Here is a 25,586-nt window from a genome sequence, read left to right as displayed (position 1 = left end):
CACACTGACACCTAGTGGAATAATGTGGGAAGCAAAAAACTTCCATTTGAACTTGAAATGTGGGTCATTATCTACTAAAATAACCAATTAAAATGTCGTTTTGAAACAATAATTTTTGAATAGACTAAAGCAAAAAAAATAAATTTTTATCCATGAAATAATTTTTATCCAAGATAATAAATATAAATGTAATGAAGTTCTCACTTCTTAATCTTTATTTTGCTGGATAGATGCAATATTTTCTGACTTTTAAGAGAACAAAACAAATGCATCTTTTATGGCAGTTTTAACTATAGGAGTTACCAAGCGTACAAAAGAAATCAGCATCACACGGAAGCGCGTATACATATTCAATGTTTTATTAAAAAAAGAAGTTATAACAGTTTATTTTATACACAACTATTTATGAGATTATAAGCCTGTTAACAGAGGGCATTTGTCTTTTTGACAAGCATGCCCACTTCACAATGGGGGAGGGAGGGCAAAAAAAAAAAAAAAAAAGGGAAAATAAGATGAACAAATTAAGACCAGAATGAACTTCTTGAAACAGATCAAAACATAAAACCTTCTGCCTTTTTAAACGCTGCAAGTATCACACAATAGGTACCAAATACATAGTTTTTTTGTTTTTTTCCCCCCCTTCAAACTTACATGTTCAACGCAGTGTGTGCTTGATAAAAAGGGCCTGATGATGGTAGGAGTGCCTGGAAGGGGTTAGAAAATCCACACAAGCACCAGAAACTGAGTGAAGGTGTGCACTGAGAAGCATGCAACTGCTAAAAGGAGACACAGTCAACACAGTAGAGGAAGAGAGAGAGAGAGAGAGAGAGAGAGGCGGGATCCTTTTGTGCAGACGACTCTTCGGTTGTGCTAACAAAGAGTGGGGGCTTTTGAAGTTTGGCTTAAGCTCCTCGTCGTTTTATCCAACAATGTGCGCAGGCGAGCACAGATTACGGTCCTCAACAACCAAGAAGCTCCAAGATGGGAACCAACATCAGGTCAAAACTAGATGCCTCAACGCTCAGCGGATGCAAAGTGCCAGAAAAGTTGAAGTCATTTCTCATATTTGGGTAAGTCGACCTTATTTTCACGATTCTGTTCTGGAAACACGCCAACCTCGGCGCTCTCCGGTACAGCAATATCTCTGAAGTAGAGATGCATCCATCAGGCTTTTCCCAGCCACTAAAAATGACCTCCGAGGACAAAAAAAAAAAAAAAAAAAAAAAAAAAAGTGTTGCAAATTGTTTGACAGACATGTTAGTTTTTGAATCCAACACAAAAAAATGAAAAAAATTACAAGATTATCCTCATGGATGCGTCAATGAATGTGACCCCAAGTTTGGTCTGATTTCAGTTAAACTTAAATAAATGCACCGATGCATTTTTATGACAAAAATGTTCAGTCTTAATTTTAGGAATTTAATTAGGAGGAGGGATTTCAGTATTTGACAATGAGAGAATGACCAAAAGGAAACTTGCAGATTCCAATTTCTGGCTCACCGACTGGTGCATTTCCACTCTAGATGGTTTTAAAAGTATCTTTTTTTTTTTTTAAAGATGTTTGCATGATAAATCAGCTCGTATATTAAAAATATATGTTCCTAGGATGGCCAAGTCAAGTGTCACAAGCAGTACGTAAACTAGAAGGGAACACGTGGAACATCTTGAAAAGGAAAGCTTTCACCAAAAGCCACACAGCTGCAGGTGAGAGAAATTAAAACATCTTAAAAAAATAAAATAAAAAATTTCTGTTACAAACCGAAAACAAAAGGGATGCCTCTGCATTCGAACGAGTGGATGTCCAAGAGCACAAAAACAGTCCGACAGAAGAAAGACCCGAGCCACATTTCTGCTTTCTGTACAAGTCAGATCTGTCACAACCTCTACAGCTCAAAAAAATAAAACCTGCCTGGTGTGAAATCGCTGTACAAGCTCAAGCGGGTGCGTCTATACGGTTAGATGAGAGAGTGAAAATTCCCCATGACTAAAGGAACCTAATTTGTAGGTGTACCAAATGACAAATCTATCTATCCTGACATAACAAAAAAAAAAAAAAAAAAAAAAACAGCTCAACAATTCCTGCATGATTTCCAGCTTGTTTTTTTTTTTTTTAATACCTTCTAGGTGAAACATGGTTAACCACAACGCAGAACAGAAGCAAAGAGTACTTCAAACATTAGCTATAATAAAACCTGGGGCGTTTCAGATGAATTCTGTGTCGCCGCACAAAGACACAACAGAATGGGAGTCGCACCCAGAAAAGAAAAAGAAGGAAGAGTTAAAACGATGTGCTCCTCCAGAATATAAGTCGTCTCCGTGGCTTCTTAAAAACATGGTTTTTGCCGAGTTTCTTGATGCAACGATGAGGCACAGAAGAGGAGGGAGGAGGGGGCTTAAACTGAAGGTGATGTGATGACTTCCCAGAAAGCATGCATTTTTCATCCTGGGAACCAGAGCTACAAAATATGTCGGTTTTCTGGATTTGCACCAATTTTCCACCCTGATCAGCATCAAAAAGTTAAATGTTTTGGCTCAAACTGTTTTTTTTTTTAGGATGCCAGAGCCAATATGCAGTATACAGATACTTTATTAAAAAGACAAAGAAAAAAAAAAAAAAAAAAAAAAAAACCCTCAATATTTTTATCACAAAGTGAACGATTTTTCTTTTTCTTTTAAAGAGTACAGGTAATAAAAGTTTGAGGCAATAGAAACAACTTCTGTTTGCACTTGTAATGTTCTTTCGGCATCATTACTTACCACACTAAGATGTTTGTTTTAGTTTAAGGAGACCAATTTCTACATTAAAAAAAAAAAAAATTCTTTCCCAAATGTCTTTGCCTTCTTCTTAATAAAAGCAGACTGCCTCTTGTCAGGTAACGCAGCACGGGTCGGTCCGATCAGAAAGGGGTTAGAGCGCAGCAGTGGAATGTGAGAAGGACTAACCTGTATATAGCGACCAAAAAAAAAAAAAAAAAAAAAAAAGAAAAACCTAAGAAACAGAACAAAAAGCGCTCTTCATTTTCAGCCCGATCAACCCAAAAACTCAAAGATCATTGGGCGTGGGATGCTTCACAAGTTTAAAACTCCCTTTCATGCTGGTTTTTAGCAACAAGGACAATCTGCTTTCTGACTAATGAGAATAATTTTATTCTAATAAAAAAAAAAAAACAGGCCAAAATATAGTTTATATTACAGACTTTTTTTTTTTAAACCAAATGCGCTTAAACCAGATACCCAGAGCAATCCATGTCACCCTGTAGTCAGACAGGCATTCATTTGTTCTGCAATATCTGCCTGTTTTTTTTCTTCTTTTAAACACCAAGACGGTCAAAAGACTAAAACAAAAAAATATGTAACATCCGACACAGCACTTAAACCGAAACAGACCTTATTATTCCAGACTGTTGTTCTTCATTAGTATATGTTACCAGAGATATGCTTAGCAAGTATTCTGCATTCATCGATGAGCATCTACTGTGGCTGTGTGCCTTATAATAAGAGTTTTGTAACCTGAATAAAACAGAAGCATCGTTTCCCCCTCCTCGCCCTTCCTTGCTCTAGTTTGCAACAGTTGTGCGCAACGCAACCAGCACAGCAGAGAGGGACGGGGGAGGGATATGCAGAACGGGTTTCGTTTCAAATTTGCAAGCAAAGCCAACTTTTGTCTCAAAAGTTATCAAGTTTTTTTTGTTTTTTCTTTTTTACAAATACTGTCTTGGGAGGAGATGGGAGCACTTTTCGCCTTCAAACGAGCAACCGGCACGTTGCCAATTTGCATGGAGGAAAATGACTGGCTGTGTCAAATTTAGAAAGAAAAAAAAAAAAAAAAAGTCTAAGCAAAGAAACGGGACGCTTCGGGTGGAGGGAGGAATTTTACAACATCGAACAAATGCAGCAGAGATTGTGAACGCTATCGGGGAGAACGACTACAGAGGAGAAAGGGGGTCTGTCAAAACACACCAAAGGCTATATATCCATAAAAATCCTTGTTTAGTCGTAATAATAAAAATAAAAAAATCAACTTGTTTAAATATGAATATTATAAGTCTGCTTTCTCGTGGTTAGGAAATCAAATATAGTCTCTGTGGGGGGGAGTTGGGGGTTTAAGGAAGGGGAGTGATTGGGAGGGAACCCTTTATTACTACAACTCCATGTCCTGGGCTTCGTCTTCTGAGAAATCAGACATGGAGCTTTCAGACGAAGAGTCACCCGTCCCTTCTTCCTGCTCCTTCAGAGCTTCCTCTGTTGCATATTTCTGAATGTACTCTGGAGAAGAAAAGACAGAAAACAGAGTCACAATTAAATTAAAATAAAAAGAGCAACTTTTTTTTTTTTTAAACTCGTTTAGGATTAACCTTTGATTTTTTGTTTGTACTCCTCTGGCCGATGAAGGTACATGGCAGCTGCGTCGCCGTTAAGGGGGTCGATGGGGTTTGGGTAAGCCAGCAGTTGGGGCAGGAACGATTCAAAGATGTTGGTCAGATCTAGGCATGAAAACAACAACAACAAAAAGTTCTGAGTTTGACCACTCCAAAAAGTTCAGACACTAGAGCTAAACCTAACGGAGAAATTTGAACCCATTGTCTAAGCCACTTTTTTCCTCTCAGATTCTCCCAGCTGAGCTGTAGAGCTCTGCAGCTCCTCCAGAGTAACCAATGGCATTTTGCATTCTTGACAGTTCAGATGGATGGCCCTGCCTTTCCTTTTAGGCAACTTATGAAGGTACAACCCCTGGCAAAAAGTATGGAATCACCAGTGTTGGATGAGCAGTCATTCAGACATTTCATGCTGTAAAACAAACTCGGATCAAAAACATGATACAATATTAAGGTCATTCCAAAGTGCAACTTGTTGGCTTTCAGGAACACTCAAAGAAATGAAGAGAAAACATTGTGGAAGTCAGTGAATGATACTTTTATTGACCAAACACAGGGAAATAAATATGGAATCACTCAATTCTGAGGAAAAAAGTATGGAATCACTCAAATTGGAGGTAGAAAAAAGGACACACCCAGTCTATTTCCTTTCCCTAAATGGACACCTGCCCCAGATTAGATGTGCCCGTTAGTGTGCAGATCAAAACACCTGCAGTCATGACACCTTGGAGGGCTGCTGGACGAAGTGGAGTGGCGAGAACCATGACTCCAACAAGAGAAATGTCCCTTGAAACAAAAGAGAGGATTGTGAAACTTCTTGAAGAAGGTAACCCTTCACGCATGGTTGCTAAAGATGTGGGCTGTTCACAGTCAGCTGTATCCAAGATATGGTCCAAACACAAACAGCATGGAATGGTTGTTAAAGCCAAGCGTACTGGTAGACCAAGAAAGACATTAAAGCGTCAAGACAAACAACTAAAGGTCATTTGTCTTGAAAACCAAAAAAGTACAACTAAACAGATGAAGCATAAATGGGAGGAAGCTGGAGTCAATGTATGTGACCGAACCGTAAGAAATCGCCTAAAGGAGGTGGGATTTCAATACAGGAAAGCTAAATGAAAACCAGCATTGACACCTAACCATAAAAGAACAAGATTCCGATGGGCTAAGGAGAGGCAATCATGGACTGTGGATGACTGGATGAAAGTTGTCTTCAGTGATGAGTCAAGAATCTGCATTGGACAAGGTGATGATGCTGGAACTTTTGTTTGGTGCCGTTCCAGTGAGATTTATGAAGAGGCCTGCCTGAAGAAAACAACCAAATTTCCACAGTCCTTGATGATATGGGGCTGCATGTCAGGCAAAGGCACTGGGGAGATGACTGTGGTTAATTCTTCTATCAATGCACAAGTTTACATTGACATTTTGGACAGTTTTCTCATCCCTTCAATTGAACAGATGTTTGGAGATGATGAAATAATTTTCCAAGATGACAATGCATCGTGCCATAGGGCAAAAACAGTGAAGGCATTCCTTGAAGAAAGACACATTCAGTCGATGTCATGGCCTGCAAATAGTCCAGATCTCAACCCAATAGAAAACCTGTGGTGGAGATTGAAAAAAATGTTCCACAAGAAGGCTCCAACCTGCAAAGCTGATCTGGCAACTGCTATCAAAGAGAGTAGGCACCAAATACTGTTTGTCCCTCATCAAGTCCATGCCTCAGAGACTAAAAGCTGTTATAAAAGCCAAAGATGGTGCAACTAAATACTAGTGATGTATTTTGAATGGTCTTTTGTTTATGTGTTTTTCATGATTCCATACTTTTTTCCTCAGAATTGAGTGATTCCATATTTATTTCCCTGTGTTTGGTCAATAAAAGTATCATTCACTGACTTCCACAATGTTTTCTCTTCATTTCTTTGAGTGTTCCTGAAAGCCAACAAGTTGCACTTTGGAACGACCTTAATATTGTGTCATGTTTTTGATCCGAGTTTGTTTTACAGCATGAAATGTCTGAATGACTGCTCATCCAACACTGGTGATTCCATACTTTTTGCCAGGGGTTGTACATTGTTGCACTTAGGGGGATCAAAGTAAAGGGGGATGAACAAATAAAACATACCATCATTTTCATTTTTATTTGTAAAACCTATTTAGAAAATCTTGTACAGTTTTCTACAGAGTTCTATGATTTATTATATAAAGATTTGTGTGAAATTTGTTTTTTAAAAAGTTTGAGTATTTATTTTTTTTAACTCGATAAGGTGCCGTTTTAAAAATCTGTAAAGTAATGAGATCAAATATTTTTGACTCAAACTTGGTTTTTTCATAGCTGGTCATAGGTTTTTAGAGAACCTGCAATTCTCCCCTTCTCCACTCAGTGTCACTGTTGAGTTTGGTCAAATTAAGCAGCTTCCCTTGTCTTTTCAAAGCAATTAGCGCATTTTAATGCTTTCAGTACCTCCTCATCTTTAGGCCCTACACACAATTTTCTGGCTATTGGCCCAGTTGAAACACCCTTCTCCAATCTGATTGTCTTCTTCTAGACATAAGCACAAATTATCAAAGAAACAAATGGAGACTATGAGTCTAAAACTTATCTTTCCATGTGAGCGCATCGGTTGTAATCAACAGAAACCGACACCGAAGCATCAGCTCTTTACATCACTATGGCGCCATTTCTCAGTTCAACTGCTGCTTTAGCTCTAGAGAGGCGACATCATGAGAAACTAATCTGGAAGTGTAACGAGAGCAAGCCATCTTAAAGCCGGCAAACAGAGACTCATCTGTCTGAGGTGAACGTTTCCTGACCTTGGCGGGTTACAGCGTTACCTTATTAGTGTTTACTTTCCCCCCACCCCAGTAAGTAGATTAGGACCCAGCAGTGGTTGTCTGGTGTGCTCAAGGGGCTAGCTATCCGTCCCTTTTCACACGGTTTGTGCCACAACGAGTTACTCACATGGGTTTGGGCGGGCCAATTTCATTTATACATGTACGTCTGTGTAGCCACTCACCATAAAGAGCTGTCCATGTCTGGTTGATGACATCTAAGCACACTGTTCCTGACCTGAAAACCCAGAGGAAAGCAGAGTTGGGGAAAATTCTGGTGATGGATATACATCTATATGCTCAAATATATCAATTATCCCTCACTAATATCAGGGGGAAATGTTTCTTAGCAAGATGCCCATAGGATTTCCCTCCTAAAATTCCTCAAATCAAACTTTTACACACTTGGGTATCCCAACAAAACCATGACACCAATCACACATTAAGAATGCATCTACTAGCCAAACATTAAACTTTTGGAATGGCCTTCCCGAAACATCAACCTCAACCATTTTTAAACTTCTTAAATATGACTGAAAGCGAGGTTTGTGCCAGAAATGTCTTTTCAACAAGCTCTTCAGATTCTGGTAGGAGAGTCCAGGTCAACTATTCTGTCAGAATGAAGTTAGGAGTTCATCAGTGGTGTGGTGTGAGATGCTGTAGGTCTATTTAACCTTTAAATACCTTATCCACCTTATGGGCTGGATTAAGAGTGAATTGGAATCATAAGTTCTTTGAAAAGCGAAGATGTGTTAAATAAGAATCAGTTTCTCTCAACCAGAAACGAACCCAATCTGTCTTTGGACCCCAATCCTATAGATAGTGTGGTGTGCTCAAAAGAATATTTCTTAATTAGTAGAACTGTATGTCTTCATACTTAGTGTAAATTATGCTTACCAGTTCTATTGATGCCATTTTTTTAAAAATAATTATAACAATCATTGTGAGAAATCTATCCTCTCCTTCCAATCTTCACTCTCAATGGAACAAAAATGTCCTCACATACTGTCCATACTAAAACTTTTGTACATTTTTAACAATAGACTTAATGTTTTGTGGACCAGTAATTAATAAACTTTACAATAAAATATAGTAAATACTAATATATGTAATGTAATTACAGTGTAAACCCCCCACAAACAGTCAGAACACTTATTTAAACTAATTAGAAATATTTGACTTAAATGGACTCACGCTTCATCAATGTTGGGATGAAAAATCTTGTTCATGAATCCTGAAAGAGCAAAGTGAAATCAGCACAGTCTCGGTTAAAGCTAAACATCGGATGCGTGACAGCAGAGCTCCTACCTATGGATGGCGATTTGAATGGGTATTTATCAGGAAGATCTACTCGCACTTTCCACACGCCTCCCTCGTACGGCGCTGTGCATGACAAGAGGAAAGGAGACGATAAAGGAAGACCACAAAGCACACAAAACTGCCTTACTTCCCTGACGTTCCACCCTTCACACACTCCAGCGGCCCTCAAGTTGCGTCGATTTTCTCCGCTGCGGCCGGGCTTTGCGCTCCCATCTCGGGATTATTCGCAGACATCAAAAGAGGAATGAGAGCGACTTTAGCGAGTGTGCTGCTCTCCCAGAATAGCTGTGTGTAACAAGACCCTCGTGTGCTGAAAGTGGGCAGCGACACACGCTTGCTACGGCTGGATGACGACGCACATGTACGTCGGCGTCCAGCAGCAGCAGCGACGTTTCGTTTGACACAGTTTGGAGTCATCAAGAGGAGCCTCTTCCTCTTTTTACCGATGCATGAGGGGCAGCGTGTGGCAGATGTTGTGAACACAATAAGGAGGAAGTATTTCCTGCAGATGAGGCCGTGGCTCTACTTTGTTTCACACTTCATAGCTTGAGGTCTGGTTTCAATTCATTTTACATTCCTACCCAGCTGTGCGGAACCTCCGTTTTTCACACAACAGAATCCCCTGATCTTTTAGGATAGCATTCATTATCGGTGTCTGTGTGAGTGTATGTGTGTGTGTGTGTGTTCTGGAGATCTGTAACTGAAAAATAACCACATCACTCCACCTAATCAAGAGGCTAACATAAGATATTCTGCACTGTAAGACCTTGAAAACTTCTAAGGGGGTTCCACAAGGCGTAATGCTCGGTCCTTTGTTTTCTAGAAATATACGTAGCCAATGACAGGGCATTCTGAACTCTGCTTTACGTTTTAACATCTATGCTGATGACACAGCAATTTAGATGTTCTATGTCTACTTCTGTACAAGCTTCTCAGTATCTACAACAGACCTGCAGAGGTATACGAGAACAGCTCCGTCATCGCCAACTTGCTGTAAACGCATAAGATTGTGTTAAAAATATTGAGATTTCTTGAGCGGATAACCTTGGAGCTCATGATGAGAATTTCATCTCAGGTCATGTCCGTTTAAAAACTGGTTGATGATAAACGACTGGCTGGAGGAACATTAAAGTGACTAACGAAGCAGAGAACATATGTGGCTGAAAATGGAATAAAAATATGAAAATTGCAAAAAAAAAAAAAAAAAATAATAATAATAATAATAAAATCAAGCAGGAATACTTACTTCCTTGTGGGCCATAAAACTTCACTACAAATTCATTGAGTCCACTGAGGATGGTGACTTCATGCTTGCTCTCGATGCTGAAAGGCTGTTAAGAAAAACTGCTTTGTGATCGGAGACGAACGAAAACAAAACCAGTCAGACAAAAAAAAAAAAAAAAAAAAAATCAAGTCATTCAAATTTGGTTCTATAGGAAGATGGAAAACATCTGAAGTTTGCTTTTCTATTCTCTTCCATGGTTTAACTGCAAGAGCACAGCAACAAATTGCTTAAGTCTATTTCCCCCCCCATTTAGCCCCTCTTTTTTCCATTTTAGATTGTGTACTAACAGTTTAAGAAATCTCCAGTAGGAAACATAATCTAATAAACAAAGATATGCAGGAAAAAAAACAATATGATTTTATTTGGACATTAACCACAAACCACTGGCCTTTTCTCTCTCCTCCCTCCCCCACAAATATTTTATTCCCCCCCCCCATTCAAGGTTAAAGCTCTTCTGATTATTTAAATTTGATCATTAAATGATTCTTAAAATATGCATCACAGGAGAAAATCATATTAGAAGAAATTCAAAGTTGTCCTTGAGTTAAGCACAAAATTCACAACAAGAAACCCTAGAGGTTCGAGCTGCATGAAACAAACATCTGTGAAGCTTATGTTTGCTCAAATTTGAACTCTTTTAAATCCCATTTGTCCCCCGTCCCCCTTTTTTTCCCCCTGTGGGGCAGAGAGAAGAACCACAAGACGCAAAACAAAAGAATAAGTGAATAAATCGTCCATGAAACATGTACAATAAGACCGAAAACAGACACAAGGCAGCAGCGTGCTTGATTGAGACTGAGAGCGTACCCCATTAGTAGCGTCACAGATATCAAAGGGTTAAATTGAACTTGGGCGGCAACGGTTAAACTGGAAGATAACAGTGCAACAAGGTTGGGGGATAAGAATCCATACTGATAATGCGGCAGGTTAACCATTTCAGAATCAAAGTTGGACCCGACCTCATGGTGTAAAAATGGACGCAAATGCTTTGTGTCATCAGAATATATGAAAGCATAAGAGGCCTTTACTATATTGTTTGAGAAAATTAGTTAGCCAGTTTTTTAAAAAATTATAATAATAATAATAAAAAAAACCTCTCAGTCTCCAAGTCAAACCCGGGTAAGCTTCAGCCTACATCCATACTATTTTGATGTCGAAAGCAAATCCAAATACGCTGTTCTGTTTACGGGACAGAACGTCATAGTTTTGGACGTCAAACCCACGTATGCCCCAAACGTAGGCGGTAAAATGATCGTCACTTCAGATAAGGTTTAAAAAGGAACTGTCGCTTTTGTCGCCAAAACTTGTGTTTGAGACGAGACGTCTCAAAAGCCAGAGTCTGAGTTTGGCAAAAAATAAAGAGGCGGCATCCCAAAAGTAAACAAATTAATAGATTAAAATAAATAAATCATTGCAGCCCATACTAAAAAGTAAATTTATGAATTTCATCTTCAAAAATGTTTTGTTTTTTCAAGTAGTACAAGGCCTGGGTTCCCCTACTGATATTATGGGATCAAAACCACTGAAACTTTCTGTTACATCATTCCTGATGTGTAAATTAAGTTGTTTTCTGGTCACAGTGCTGTCCTGTTCCGCATGTCACTACAAGCTTCTGGTTAGTTGGCTGAAAGGAAGTGCAATAAATAGCATTTAGGAACAATTTCCTGCCAGAAATAACTAATAGTTTCCTTCAAACCAAAGGAGTGTCATGCATCATGCCTATGCTGGAGGGGAAGCTACAAGCGGTTAAGTTGTTTTGGTCAAAACACCTAAAAATATTCAACTAAAACAGAGAATTTATACATTTGATTATGTCTCTGTATGATGTCAACATAAATGTCAGATGGAATTACTATGAAAGCCATGTTGCATTACCTCAACAACAGCAGGAATAATTGCTGCTGCTGTTCGATTGTTTTCCCGACGCCCCTGTGAAAAGTGTTCAGCTGTTACCATGACAACGTAGTATTTTTGACTCGAGCTCGTCACATCACGACAAACGACTACCCGCCCGTGCTTTCTTGAGAACGTCCTTCGCTTTGACAGCGAACACAGCTGGACTGGGTACATTCCATCTCCTTTACATCACCCCACCAGCAACAAGGCACTACAAATTAACACGACGGCGTGGCGAGCAAGTCTGAACCCGGAGTGATGAATTGTATCTGATCGGAGTCGCCACGTGACCCGGTGCTCTGACTCGTTGGCTTTTAGTTTCAGACGGGGAAGGCTCGAGGCGATCGCTTCTCACAGAGACCAAATTAACAACGCGTCACTGTTGAAGACGACTGCATTACGCTCCAGAAAGGAATGTGACGGAAATCGGTCAAAAGAAAATGGAAAAAAAAAAAAAAAAAAAGAAGCCTCTCTTTTCTACAGCTGCTGCTAGAGCGGCTTCAGAAGGCGAGGATGGACGTACGCCGGGTGGCGCGTTACCAAAAACTGGGTTTGGATGCATACTAAATGAGTTTCTCTTAAACATACACGCTAGAATAACCTGAAGATGAAATAATAATAATAATAAATGTGCACAAACGGAATTTTATGATGTTTTATTAAAGCTCTTTCGTGGTTCCCCATCTTCGCATAACACCTGTCCATCCCCCAACTTGGATTAGTACACATCATAATCTGAGGACAGTACCAGGTCAATATCTTTTTATATACACACGCATAATCTAACACACAGGGGTCAGTCAAACCAGCAGCAACAAAACACACACACACACACACACACACACACACACACACACACACACACACACACACACACACCTGGGAAAGACTTCAAACACTATTTCACACATGGAAACCAGAATATAAAGTAGTGTGAAGAGTTTTGCCTGTAAGCTTACCAACTCGAGATTTAAATATATATAGCTGGATTAGAGCCAGTTAGTTGCACTTAATTATATTCAGGGGGCGTTAGAGGAAAAGGGGTTGAACACAAAGGCCTGTCAGGCTTTTTTCAGTGTGGATTTCAAAACCACGAATCACCTTCACTCCACTTCACTACGACTGTATTCATCTGTCACGTCAAAACCCCCGACAAAACACGCTCAGTTTTGTAGTTCTAACATGAATTATGAATAAATAAAGCCCGATTGCATTTCCTAGTGTACTTTCGGTTTGTTTGCGGAGCGCGTCGTCAGCCTGATGCGCAAGTATATTCGGTAAATGGCATTTTCAGCTGCGGCGCAGACATGTTTGTTGTTCTTCTGGCCCTTCCAGGCCACTATCCCCGTTTGACCCCGGGATCAAAATATCACGTCCCGCTCAACCTCTTTCCAAGTAGGGAAAAATAAACATGACGGTGAATTATAAACAGCTTGCTGTCAAACAATGTGGTGTCATAGGCACTCAAACATCTCCTCCTTGGAGACGGCGTTTGTTGAACTCATTTCAAAGTTTCACAACCCTTTTCTCTGCTTTGTGCGCGAGCAGCGGGAGGCAGGAAAACACCGCTCTGCTTCCTTGTTTTGTTCAACTTTTACAGAATGAGATGATGCTTTCAAAAAAAGAAAAAAAAAAAAAATTGTTAGCGTTATAATCTTCATACATTAAAGAGAGAAAAAGATATCAAAGTTGGGAAAAGCAACATGAAGCGCTGGCAAACAGCCTGCAGAGTTTCTGAAGATTTCTAGATCTTTCTGCTGAGCTTTTCATTCAGTGGATCGGATTACAAGACATTTTTCAGTGTGGGTCTTTTATGTTTCACAAATCATCATAACACTACTCTGAAGTTGGTATCTGAATCAATTCTATAATAAAAGGCATTTCTACTTTATAGACCAACTTAGATCTAGCTTATTGTAAAATCTATAATACTTGTCCTAATTAAATCATTTGTGTATGAGAGCTCACTATAAATACAGAGTATGTCAAGCGCGGTTTGTGATGTACAGTATTTATACTTTGGACCTGGCATCTAGTCGTATGTGAGCACACATACGACTAAAGAGGCTGCAGAAAGGAGTGTTGGTGAAACTTTTTAAAGGGAAGAAGAAACAAGAAAGGTTCAACAGACAGAGGGAAACAGAGCAAGTTTTATAGTAGAGATGAGGAACTCTGCACCAGAGACCTCTGTTTCACTTTCTCTGCCTCAAACTCAACTTGAAGCAAGACTTTACAATGGAAAAAAAAAAAAAAAAAAACTTGAAGATGAAAGGCAGGAAACACAGAGGCTGTCACTGGGGTGTGAGCGACAGGTAGGCTTCCTCCACAAAAACAGAAACTAGAACTACACAAAGTTAAAAAAAAGAAAAGAAATCCTTAAAAACGTTCCAATCTATGCAATTCTAAAACTTCTGACAAGAACAGAGACACCAGAATATCCATCTGAAAACCGACAACCTTTGACGTTGTAATAAATAAACTGTTCTTTCAGTGGCGTTACAGAAACGAGAGCCTACGGAAAGTTTCGTTTTGCATATTTAATTCGGAGATTATTGGTTCGCAATCGCTTTGCGTGCACGCTGCTCCGTTTAAAGTCCAATCCAGCATTCAAATATGGCTGTTTGTGCGTTCAACTTTGTATGCCACCGAGCAAAGTAGATTACTGCGCGACGGCACACGCCGAGCACGCCGCCTGGAAAAACCCAGGTCGAGCCCCGAGCGGAGCACGGCAGCCGCAGCTGAGCGACGGGCCTGGACGTTGCCGTGGGAACGAGATTAAACCAGATCAAAGCCAAGCACACCGTTTCATCCTCCCGTCCTTGTAATTATCAACAAACTTCAGTGACCCATGACTCCCTTCTCACCTCGCATCACTGATATTAACATGAGCCACGAAGCAGTTTAATCCATCACATTTGTCCAGGAGAAACTGTTATTTAACAAATTTTACTATTAATTTTGAAAAGAAATACCGTTAAGAGTGCCAAAGTCTATTGAATCGGCAACTTCTGAAATTTCCCTGTAACTTTTTTAATGCATCTTGGGGTCTTAAATACTCTAAGCGCATAAAATCAAAGAAATCCATTTGTACATTTTTCCAGTTGAGGAAAAAACTATAATATAATATATACAATTATGACCTCTTACTGCTTTATGCGCCTGTTGGGTGGGTATTATTATGATCAAAGAACTAAAATACAAAGTCAGTTATCAGTACCTACTACATGTGATCTTAGCTTGAATATATTGCAGTTCACATGCTCCCTAGCTTATAGTTTGCGCTCCGTTTGCTGCAACAGTTTCAGAAATCACAAGATGCTCCAGCAGCCACATTCATTTATCATACGAAACAATCCTACATTTATTCATTAAATCAACCCAGAAATAAACCAGTCAGTCAAAAAGCCCAGCACTTTGACAAATTGTCATCAGGCAGTTACACAGCCACTCACTTCTTAACACAATGCACTAACAAGGGCGGGAAAACCAAGGAATATTCGGTTAGCTTAGCTGGGCTAGCATATAACTCAACTGATTAGTCGGGTAATACTGGCTTGTCAACTACTGCAAACTACCACTGAAGGAGATCCACAAGGTGCAATTCTTGATCCCTTTTTGTTTTCACTACATACAAATAATCCAGGATAGAGATTTCCATGCACTTTACTAACTGCTGATGAGAACATGAACAGTTCTGTCACCTAAAATTTGGCTTTTCATGGGTTTTTTTCTGCTTACTGAAAAAGAACTCATTCTTTTCTCGCTGACAAGATGGATGAGCTCAGCTGTCGAATAGCAAAAATAAATAATATTCTGCACAATAAGCATTTTGATTTGGAAACTACTTCTAAATGTAAGTAACTTTGGCTTGTAGATTATAGTAATAGTGTTACTGTACCTGTCATATTTGACCCGTGTACAAGAATTATTAGTGAGCTTTAGTATAAAAGAAATCTGCATAGTACGTCTAAATATCATGTCTGCAGAACTGGATGACTCATGACTAGTACAAAGACTTTTTTTTTTTTAATCCACCAAACTTTAGTAAGGGTTGTTGAACTGCTGTCGAAAGTTGGCAGTGCTGTGAGGCAACAAGAACTAAAGTGTGAAATTCATCAAAAACAAAGAAAAAGGTTTGTCTCTCATTTCAGAAAGTGAAATTCTTATATCCGGATTCATTACACGGATTCATATTTAAAGCCTTGATTTAGTGTCATTTTGATCAATGTAGTTTATAGATGGTGGAAACCTGAATTTGTGTTTTTCAGAAAAAAAAGAGATTAAAAAATACAATATTTTTAGGCACGAATGTCAAGTTTCTGAGAAGTATGTTCATTTCTATGCCCTCAACCAGCCCATTGCTCTGCTGAGGAGTAATGGAAGCTCAGGTTGCTCTGACAGCGGCTTTCAGGTCATCTGCCCTGATGGGTCTTATGTTTCTCATCTTCCCCCTTAACAATGCCTCATAGATTCTCTTTGGGGTTCAGGCCAGGTGACTTTGCAGGCCAATCAAGCACAGTAATACTATGGTCACTGAAGCGGCTTTTGGTACCTTTATCAGTGTGGACAGGTGCACGGTCCTGCTGGAAAACGAAACCACAATCTACTTATCAGCAGGAAGGAACATTAAGATGACCGTGTTGACTGAACCTCAGCATCCTAGATCATCATCAACGACTGGAAACGTTACACTCGACTTCAAGCAACATGGATTCTCTTCCTCCGGACTCTGGAGCCTTTTTATTTCCAAACAAAATGCAAACTTAACCGTCATCTGAAAAGACGCTTCTGGTGTCTCTGGTTCAGAGGTGGCTTGACAAAGAATGCAACTTTTTCCTTCCGCTCAATCTTCTATGACTCTACTTGGATACAGCCCTCTGAACAACCAGCTTTTGAGGCTTTCCCTCCTTGTGGAAGATATCAATGATTGGTCATCTGTCCTTCATTGATGCAGTTTGTTTGCATTGCGATGACAGACACACCAAAATACATCACAAATGTGCCAATGAGTGAACATGACAGCAAGAATTCCTCCTTCCGTACATACATACATAGCATCCTCTATTACAGAAGAGCCTCCAGTGTTTACCACAAATTAATAACAAAAGCTTCCACTCAAACTGAGGTCATTTTACTAATGTTCAAACAGCTCAAGTTTGGCATTTCAGAACAAAAGTGCAGCTTAAACCGACTTGCTCTCAAAGCTTTCAGCTCCTTCTGACACTTTCGGTGTCTGAATACTGATGGTGGGGCCAGCATGTGTGGGCTGCGCAGAAGAAATCCTTGCAGCAGGTTTTACATATCAATGGACACATGGCCCCAAAGGCCTGACTCACTCAGATCCACATGTAAATGTCTGGCAGATGAAGTGGTGCACTCACTTTAAAGGTTGGATGGGAAATACATGAAGTGCAAATAACTTTACTTAGTTTTTGCTTTGAAAAAGGTCAATAAAACAGACCTATGGAGATTTTTTTTTTTACACAAGAAATGAACTACCGACTTAAAAATAAGACGAGGGGAACTCTTTAGCAGTAAAAATACAAATGTAAAAAGCAGAATAATGCACCTGAAACTCTATGAGGCCTTGAGATAACCTTAAAAACAAAACAAAACAAAAAAAAAAACTCAACACCAAAAGAAATCTCCTTTTGCAATGCAGATTTGCCTTCCATTAGATGAAAGCCCAAATACATTGAAGGCTACCTCCCAGAGAGCGAGCTGAAGCAGCGCAGAAATGAACAGGCCAAGTTCTTTGTCTTCACTGCTGAGAGATGAGAGCCCACCCACCGCAATCAAATGTGAATCCTTCAGCTGCTCCTCCTCTCAGCCCTTCACTAAATCAACAGTCTATTTACAGCTATAGCACGCCGGGGCCCGTCCACGCATGTGTGCGTTTGTGCGCGCACGCGCGTCTCGGCTGCGTGCGCGCAGGAACAAATGACACGATCATTAATGAACACAAAACTGAGCCAGGGCAGGAGACACAACGGGCCGAATCTGAGGCGACAGCCTAATGAGGAAACCTCAGACGAGGTTTGCTGTCTGGCGTGAGAACGACAAAAGGAGGATTTCCAGCTGTGTAATGAGGGAATAGCTAACCTGAAATTCAAAGTAGTGGTGAAAAATAAAAAATTATATATATATATATATATATATATATATATATATATATATATATATATATATGAAATGCAGTGTTCATTTTATCAATTTCTTCCAGACAAGAAGTGAACAGCAGCTGATTAAAAAGATGGGGCGTGGACGTTGTGGACGTGCGCTCTTTGATAAGGGTCTTTACGTAAATACATTTTCAACATTCAGACAAATTCATTTAGAAGGTAATAAAATTACAAAAAACACAACAAACAAACATGATGGTTATACTCATGCATGAAAAAGACTGGCTAAGCTACCATAGTGCCAAAAAAAAAAAAAAAGGCGAAACAATAAGGAAGTTCAGTCCATCTGTTTTTCTGCGGGAACTCAGCCATGCGTGCAGGAAGCGTCACTGTAAGCACAGTGGGATTAACGCAGAGGGGCTCACATCTCCTCCAAGTGAAGGAGACCGGCTCCTGCACCCACAAAGTAAGACTGTCAATCAAAGTGGAGACCTGTTAAGACAATAGCTTTGTTCAAAAGTCAGTCAGGCTATTCTGTTAGACCTATTAAACAACCAGTAAGTGTATATATATATATATATATATATATATATACATACACATATCAGACAGACTGAATAAATATATTTACAGTTATACCAATTTAAAAAAATTGGTGAACTGCGTAAAAAGAGGAAACCAGTCAAATAAATAAAGGGTTAATGTTTACTATATATGCAAAAAAAAAAAAATGTTTTCCTTTAATACTAGGAAGCACACATAGAGTAACAGTTTGCCTTACAGTTAGTGCCTGAAGCAAGTTTGGGATAGAGAGAAGTGAGCGTCATGTTGAAACTGCAGGGTTTTCTAACGTGGTTACAACAAAACTAGCTTAAGCGCTTAATAAATAAAATGTAAAACTATTCCTGGGGCTGGTTTTAATCACTGAAAAAAAACAAACAAACAAACAGCCAAGTCAGTGAGAAGTAAATTGAATGCAATCATTTGAATAGAGAGGAAATAATAAAAAGTATTGTGAATTTTGTAGCCATTCCGCTTTCTGAGCAAGTATGTGGCGACAGTGGAGAGAAAAAAAAATAAACCCAGAGCCACCATAAAGGTCTAACGTATCAGTTATGATAATCAGAAAATATTATAAACATTTTGTTAAAAGCATCAAATACAATAAAGCTTAATTTCGAAACATTCATGGTCGTTACTTCTTGTATCAGATTTAAAGGGTAGATGAATAAACTCATAACACCCTACAGTGTATCCCATCTTTGTTGTCTGCTTTTTTTTCCCCACCTTTCAAACTTCTTCCTCTTTTTTTTTTACCCACTTCAATGCTGTGAAGCTATCCCACTCCATCTAAAAACACTAAATCTGCTTCAACTCCAGCTTCTCTCACATCAGTCGCTCGTTCAGGAAAACTGCTGGTAATTCCCTTCAGCAGACCGCGTTCAGTTTGTCCAGCGATAATGGCGTGGGGGGGGGGGGCGCGCGGGGGGAGAGCGTGGAGGTGGAGGTCCGATTAGCCGCCTGTGCCTGGGTGACACGTTCTGACACAGCAGCAGGAGGTGGAGGTCACAGGGGCTCCTGTAAATGAGGAAACACAAAAGAACGGCGCGCTGATGCCGTGCGGATGTCTCGCTACCAGAGCACAATGGGGCCAAAAGCGGAGAGCAGATAAAGCTCAGGAGTGGGGATTCAACTTAAACGGGGAAGGATGGGGGGGCTGTTAATAAAAGAAACTCAGAAAATGAGCTGATTTGGAAGAGAGAGAAAGAGAGAGAAAAAAGCTGCCATATTATGCGGCGTTAATATGATGGATACTAGGGTAGCATAAATATGCAGGACCCCTCCCTAATAAATCCCAATAGTCCTGAATATGAATTATAACTGGCCATGCTTCATGGAACTCCTCTCCGTTCCACGCTGCAATCATAGTTTAATCTTGCCAACACACACTCACACACCCTTTCATGGTATGAAGATTTAAGAAATGGAAAGTCTGAAATGTATACATGCTTAACAACAACAACAAAAAAAAAGTCAGAGACTGAGCTTGTCAGACCTCCTTTGTCAAACTCCGTTTACCAATCAGTGCTGATACATTAATAAGTCTCCACAATGCTGCATAGCAAACAAAAACTTAATAAAGTGGAAGGTAAATTAAAAACTAAAAAAATTGTTTTGCAAAGAAAAATAGCAAAACAAGATTGAGAGCCCGAATATAATTCAGCCTAACCTAACCTCTGTTCAAGCCAATCAGGAAGACAGCCTATGTTGAAAATATAAACTTCTTGAGAGCGAAACATTGCAACAAAGGCCAGCATCCTCACAGTAGAACACGGTGGTGGCAGTGTCATGCTTCAGCGGAGCCAGGGAAGCAGGTCAGCGTTGGCAAGAAAATGACTGGAGCTAAAAAAAAAAAAAAAAGAGGTCGACCTTCCAGCAAAGCAACGACCCTAAACGCACCACCAGAGTTCCGATGCAATTATTAATATCAAAGCGTGTTCGTATGGAAGAAAGGCTCAGTCAAAGTCCTGACTTAAATTCAACCGGAAGTCCGTACAAGATTTAAAACCGATGCTCAGGAATGCTCTTTGCCCGGTTTTAATGAGGTTGAGCCATTTTTCAAAAAAAAAAAAAAAAAAAGAGGATCGGCTCAAAAACCAAACTTTCATTCCAAATGTTAATTATGTCAAATTTTATTTTGCATCCTTCAGTAATGAAGCAAAATGTAAAAACAAGTCACCGAGTAAGTTTCAGCTACAACATGGATCCACATTTGTTCACCTGGATTTTAACCAGCCACTTTAACATCCTTTGAAACAAATGTGACCATCAACACATACGAGAGAGAAAGCTACAGCTAATCCCGCACAACAGGCTGAACCTAAAGCTCTTTGCAATGTCACAGTCTGCACAGATCCTCACTGAAGAACACCGTGTTCCAGAGAAGTTCAAGAGCAACATGGAATGCATAACTGGGGGAGGGGGTGCGGAGGAGTCACACAGGTCGAGATTCAGAATGAACACCTTTTGCTGCTCAAGGCTAAACGTCTTTGTAAAAAGCTGCAAAAGAACAGAAAGAAGCTTTTGGGCAAAATTTGGAACTGAGCAAAGCAGCTATGAGCTTATAAATATATATTTAAAAAAGAAAAAAACAAATTAAAAAGCAAATTGTCATTGATCTTAGGACAAAAAAAAAAAAGAAGCTTTAAACCAATGATGTTACACGTTGAGATCTTTCTGAGATTTATGATGACAAATTCCCTCATGGCCTCCGCTCCAGATTCTTAACTCTCTCTGGCGTTCACCGCAAATTAATTCATGCAACCTCTCCAAAGCCATCTTAAAAGTGGTGTGAGTTTCAGGCTTCAGTTACACCCACGGTGGGGAGCAGATAAGCGGCACAGAAAGGTTTCAGCTGCAAAGTTTTGATTTTTTTTTTTTTTTTTGCTTTCTGAGAATCCAAACAGACTGAGGTAGACTGCTTTAATTCTGACACGCGCACACACGCACGCACACACACACACAAAAAACAAAACCTAGAAGGCGGTGAATCCCACGTTTTAGTCTGGCATTTAAACACACGCTCGCCTTCTTGAACACTTGCTGCTGACCGCTATAACGCTGAATGCTCTGCTAAAAAAACACAGCTCATTGTGCAGAGCTGAGCAGGTGGCAAACAGCAAATCTGCTCCAGCCTGTCAGTCAGGCAGCTGAATGAGGAGAGCGGCTGTACAACTACTGCAAGGTTTTTTTATGCACTGGGGGGGGAAGAAAGACAGAAAAGTCTTACTGTCTGTTTCACTCGTCTGTCACAGCTGCAATAAACACATTGGGTGTCAAGTAGGGGAAGCAAAAAAAAAAGACTTGCTCAAACAAGTGCAGTTTCTCATAAGCAAATGCAACAAAATGCCTCAGGGAGTAGGCCAAAATTAGAGGAACATGTCTGATGTGTGTATTTTTGGACTGAAGAAACACACAGCTGAGTAACAGCGTACGAGTTTCCACAAATTACAAATTTTACAAATTACAATGTTTTTTTTCCTTTTCTCGTTTGTTTGGTTTAAAGAACAAGCCCGGAAAATGTAGCCCTGTGTGGGATTCTGGTCAACAGCATCAAGCTGATTAGCTGGCATTCGTATTACAAAAAAAAAAAAAAAAAAAAAAAGTATGGCAGATGAGTAACTTCTGACACATTTCAACAAATTCTGAAGCAAACATCAACTAAACCATATGGATGTTTTAACTACTTGGTCATTCTCATCTGTCCTGGTATATATATATATATATATATATATATATATATATATATATATATATATATATAAAACTTCTGTGTGTTTTGTTGTTTATAAATGTTCTTGAAATCCAAGCAGTGTTCTTACATGTTGCACATTTGGAAATTGTAAGGACTATTACAGGTCGATGTACTGTGCAGCTCTAAGGGAAGATTAGCAGAAACTGTAAGATCCACAGCTAAGGTGAGAGAATATATATGTATATTTTTAAAGGACGATATTAGTCATGCAATTCACAAAAGCCGAACTTTGAGGAAACGTCGCAAGATTAAAAAAAAAGAAAAAAAAAAAAAGGAAAAAGCCACTGCTGTACAGATAGCAATAGGAAGTTCCAACTGCAGTTTAGGGAAGAATGCGAGACCAAGACTGAACTTTCTGGCCAATATACAACAGTCCATGTGGTGAAGAATGGTGGCAACAGCATCATGCTGAAGGGGGGATGCATGTCTTCAGAAGGGACATGGGAGTTAGTCAAGAAGCTGGATGGATGGAAATACAAAGCGGCCCTGGAAAACAACCAGGACATGAGACTGAAGTGATTCAAAGTCCAGAACTAAATCCAATTAGTTTGCCAGAGAATCTCTGGCAAGACTTGAATATTCATATCTGACTGAGAGGTTGTGAAGCAGAATTGGCAAATATTTCAATCTCTAGACAGTACGTAACAGAGATGTACAGCACTAACCGCATCACGAGCAGCTTAATGCACAGATGCTGTATCATCAGACTTATACTTGAGAAAGAGAGAGAAAAAATCTGAAAACTACATATGGCTTTCTTTCCTCTTCACAATTATACAATAATTCATCCTGATGTATGGCATCATAAAATCCCCATAAAACACTGACGTTTATGGTTGTAATATGAGAAAATGTGAGTATTCTAGTCAAAATTTGCTATGGGGATGGGAAATTTCATTGGCTAAAATAGCAAAAATAAAAATCTTATTATTTTTTTTTTTTTTTAACTATCAAGTCATTTACATTATACAGAGCTAAACTACATATAAACAGGGTCTGGTTGATTCCAAAAAAAGCCTGGTTGGTAGCTTTAAAGTTAAAACAGAAATGTATTAAAATCTAATTTTTTTTTTTTTTTTTTTTTTTATCATATTCTGCCCCCTTTCTTGATAAATCTGTTAAACCTGTTTGGGCAACCTTCCCTTACTGATTTCATTTGACCAGCCCACTTCAAACCCCTTATTTGACTAAGCTTCACTGCCATCCCATCAGCTGTTTTAAGTCCCTCCCCCTTGTGGTTTCCGGATAGTAACAGGCTGCCCAATCACTTAGCTGGTTTTTTCACCGTGCTGGAACAAAAAACAACAAAAAGAGGGGCTACCAGTTCATAATGTTCACGAACAATTTATGGGGCTGGAAATGTGTTTTGTTGCTGCTCTGGTTCAGCTGGACAGTTCGCTTTTGTCAGAGCCAAAATACAGCAGCACTACAAAAACAAGTCAGCTGAGGGAGGCTTTCAATAATAATAACAGTAATAAAAAAAAAAAAAAAAAAAAGTAGGAACAAACTAGATCCTGCTTTGCAGCTCAGACTCCAGTGAAAACGAATGCTGTTCATAAACTACAGAATCCAGCTCTCTAAATTAACACCAGTAAGCTACGAGACAGTGAAACAGAGTCAGATACACTGATCAGGTGGCCATTTTGATGTTGAAATTAACCAACAGACTACACAGCAAAGCTCAGCTGCGTTCCAACAACAAAATTACAAAACCTCAGCGTGTCGGTGGACAAAGCAACGGCATAAAGACGGGCCGAAAAATGCACTCGCTTCAACGACGCGAACAGTAATGGAGTTGTAATGGAGTGAAACAAAAGAAAGCTGCTGCTTCAGTTAACCTTACGTTATGTAAACAAGCTCCTGCGTAAACGTTTGAGGGGGCAGTTTGACTCAACCCCCCCCCCCCTTTTCTAAAAAGAAATAGCAAGCTGGACAAAGAAACCAAACTGCCACAAGGTGATTCGTGTAGTCCTGGTTCCGTTAGTGGTCCGACAAGATGAAAGACATTCACATAACAGCAGAACACTAGCTTTGCTCCGGGACATTCTTAAAATATACACAGCATACTAAGCTAATGTTTGTCACATATTGTGCATAAACGCTACATGAACCTGTGACCGATGTGATTGGCTAATAGAGTTGTCCCGATAAGCAACTGAAGGTTCGCAGGACAGAAATAGCTAACACTTGGCTTTGCTATCAAAATGTTGTTTACACAAAACAGCACTAATTCACACAGAAATGCCTACTATATGTTTAGTCATACAAGGACTAACGAGGAGCATTCATTTAAACAGCTCACATAGCACTTATTCATACATGACGGATGTTACCACATACTGTTGTTTATGTTCAGTTTTTAAAAAAAGGATACAGTTTCACCACATCGGTATCCATTCGCCTTTTACCCGGACTCGGAGACGACATTTTTTGTGCTATTTCCACCGCAGAACGCCAGTAAGTCAGCTGAAAGCCAGCTCCCAGGAACGCTAGACAGTCTAGCGGTCGATACTATCCGAAAGTTAACATTTGTTTTCCCAGATGTTCACGACAGAACCTCCTCACGGTGAAGTGTCTCCGTCCTATTGAGGGTTTGAGCTATACGTTAGATCTCCTGTTCACTGCCTTCTCTGCGATCTCACCATGGTTCTGACAAGCAGGGATCCCTCCGCGAATTACGCCATATATGTGCGACTAGAAACGCCACCAAATATGGCCATGTTTGTAGTTTCTAGACTGGAAACTACTGTCCAGGGCCAAAAGTGCTAGAAGCAGCCCAAATGTTTTGATGTTTTATGAATTCAAAGTTAAGCAAACAATTGTTTACCTGACCATTTAAATATGTATACGCACACGTCCTGAACCTTACTCATCAAATTTAAGGGGCGGCGCTAATACAATTATAGACCACATGATTGGTCAGCAAAATGATTGACTGCTGACCAATAAAGGTGAGACCAGGGAATGGGTTCATCATATTTTTATGCATGAACTTAATGGAGGAAAAGATAACCCTTGAAAAGACGCAAATATTATTTACTTATTTATGTATTTTTCTGTTTATATCCTTTGCACTATCTCTTTTTGAATGTGTGTCAGTCTTGGCTCAACCCAAAGAATAACAATTTGGTCAAAAATTAGCGATACAGTATTTAAAAATTTTGAACAGAAAATTAGCTTTAAAATAGGAAATAAGTATTTTTATTTTTATTTTATAGGTGCTATAGACATGAATGAACTTAAAGGAGATAAGGATGTTTTGAAAAATCATAGAGAATTATTTTTTTTTTTTCAAACTTCATCTGAATTTCAAGTTCAGCTATTGCAGCTAACCTAAATCAAACATCTGTTGGATGTGGTTTACAATCTGCAGATTAATGTTACCCCCATCTGACTGCCAGTTTAAAACTTTCCAGAGGTGCCCCTGTGGAGGTTAAGCA

The 25,586-nt window shown here is 39.5% G+C and overlaps 1 protein-coding gene across 1 annotated transcript; it reads right to left on the bottom strand.

Moving 5' to 3' along the window:
• Nucleotides 1–336: 336 nt before the first annotated feature.
• ube2h (ubiquitin-conjugating enzyme E2H (UBC8 homolog, yeast)) lies at nucleotides 337–24,985 on the bottom strand. Its single transcript, XM_014994108.2, has 7 exons — nucleotides 24,521–24,985; nucleotides 9,775–9,851; nucleotides 8,517–8,591; nucleotides 8,403–8,442; nucleotides 7,394–7,446; nucleotides 4,356–4,484; nucleotides 337–4,266 (listed from the first exon to the last, which is right to left on the bottom strand). The coding sequence occupies exons 1-7, from the start codon at nucleotides 24,571–24,573 to the stop codon at nucleotides 4,142–4,144; spliced, it is 552 nt and encodes a 183-aa protein (XP_014849594.1). The 5' UTR covers nucleotides 24,574–24,985; the 3' UTR covers nucleotides 337–4,141.
• Between the last annotated feature and the right edge of the window lie 601 nt (nucleotides 24,986–25,586).

The sequence above is a fragment of the Poecilia mexicana genome, unplaced genomic scaffold, assembly GCF_051168715.1.
Source record: "Poecilia mexicana isolate PSO_F unplaced genomic scaffold, ASM5116871v1 scaffold_23, whole genome shotgun sequence".
Classification (NCBI taxonomy): Eukaryota; Metazoa; Chordata; class Actinopteri; order Cyprinodontiformes; family Poeciliidae; genus Poecilia; species Poecilia mexicana.
This window is presented reverse-complemented; position numbering and strand designations above follow the sequence as displayed.

Coding starts and splice junctions, on each gene's coding strand:
- ube2h (XM_014994108.2), bottom strand. CDS start 24,573: ATGTCGTCTCCGAGTCCGGGTAAAAGGCGAATGGATACCGATGTGGTG. Junction 8,592..9,774: donor GTTTTATGGCCCACAAGGAA/GTAAGTATTCCT, acceptor TGTCATGCACAG/CGCCGTACGAGGGAGGCGTG. Junction 4,485..7,393: donor GACATGGACAGCTCTTTATG/GTGAGTGGCTAC, acceptor TTTCATGCCTAG/ATCTGACCAACATCTTTGAA.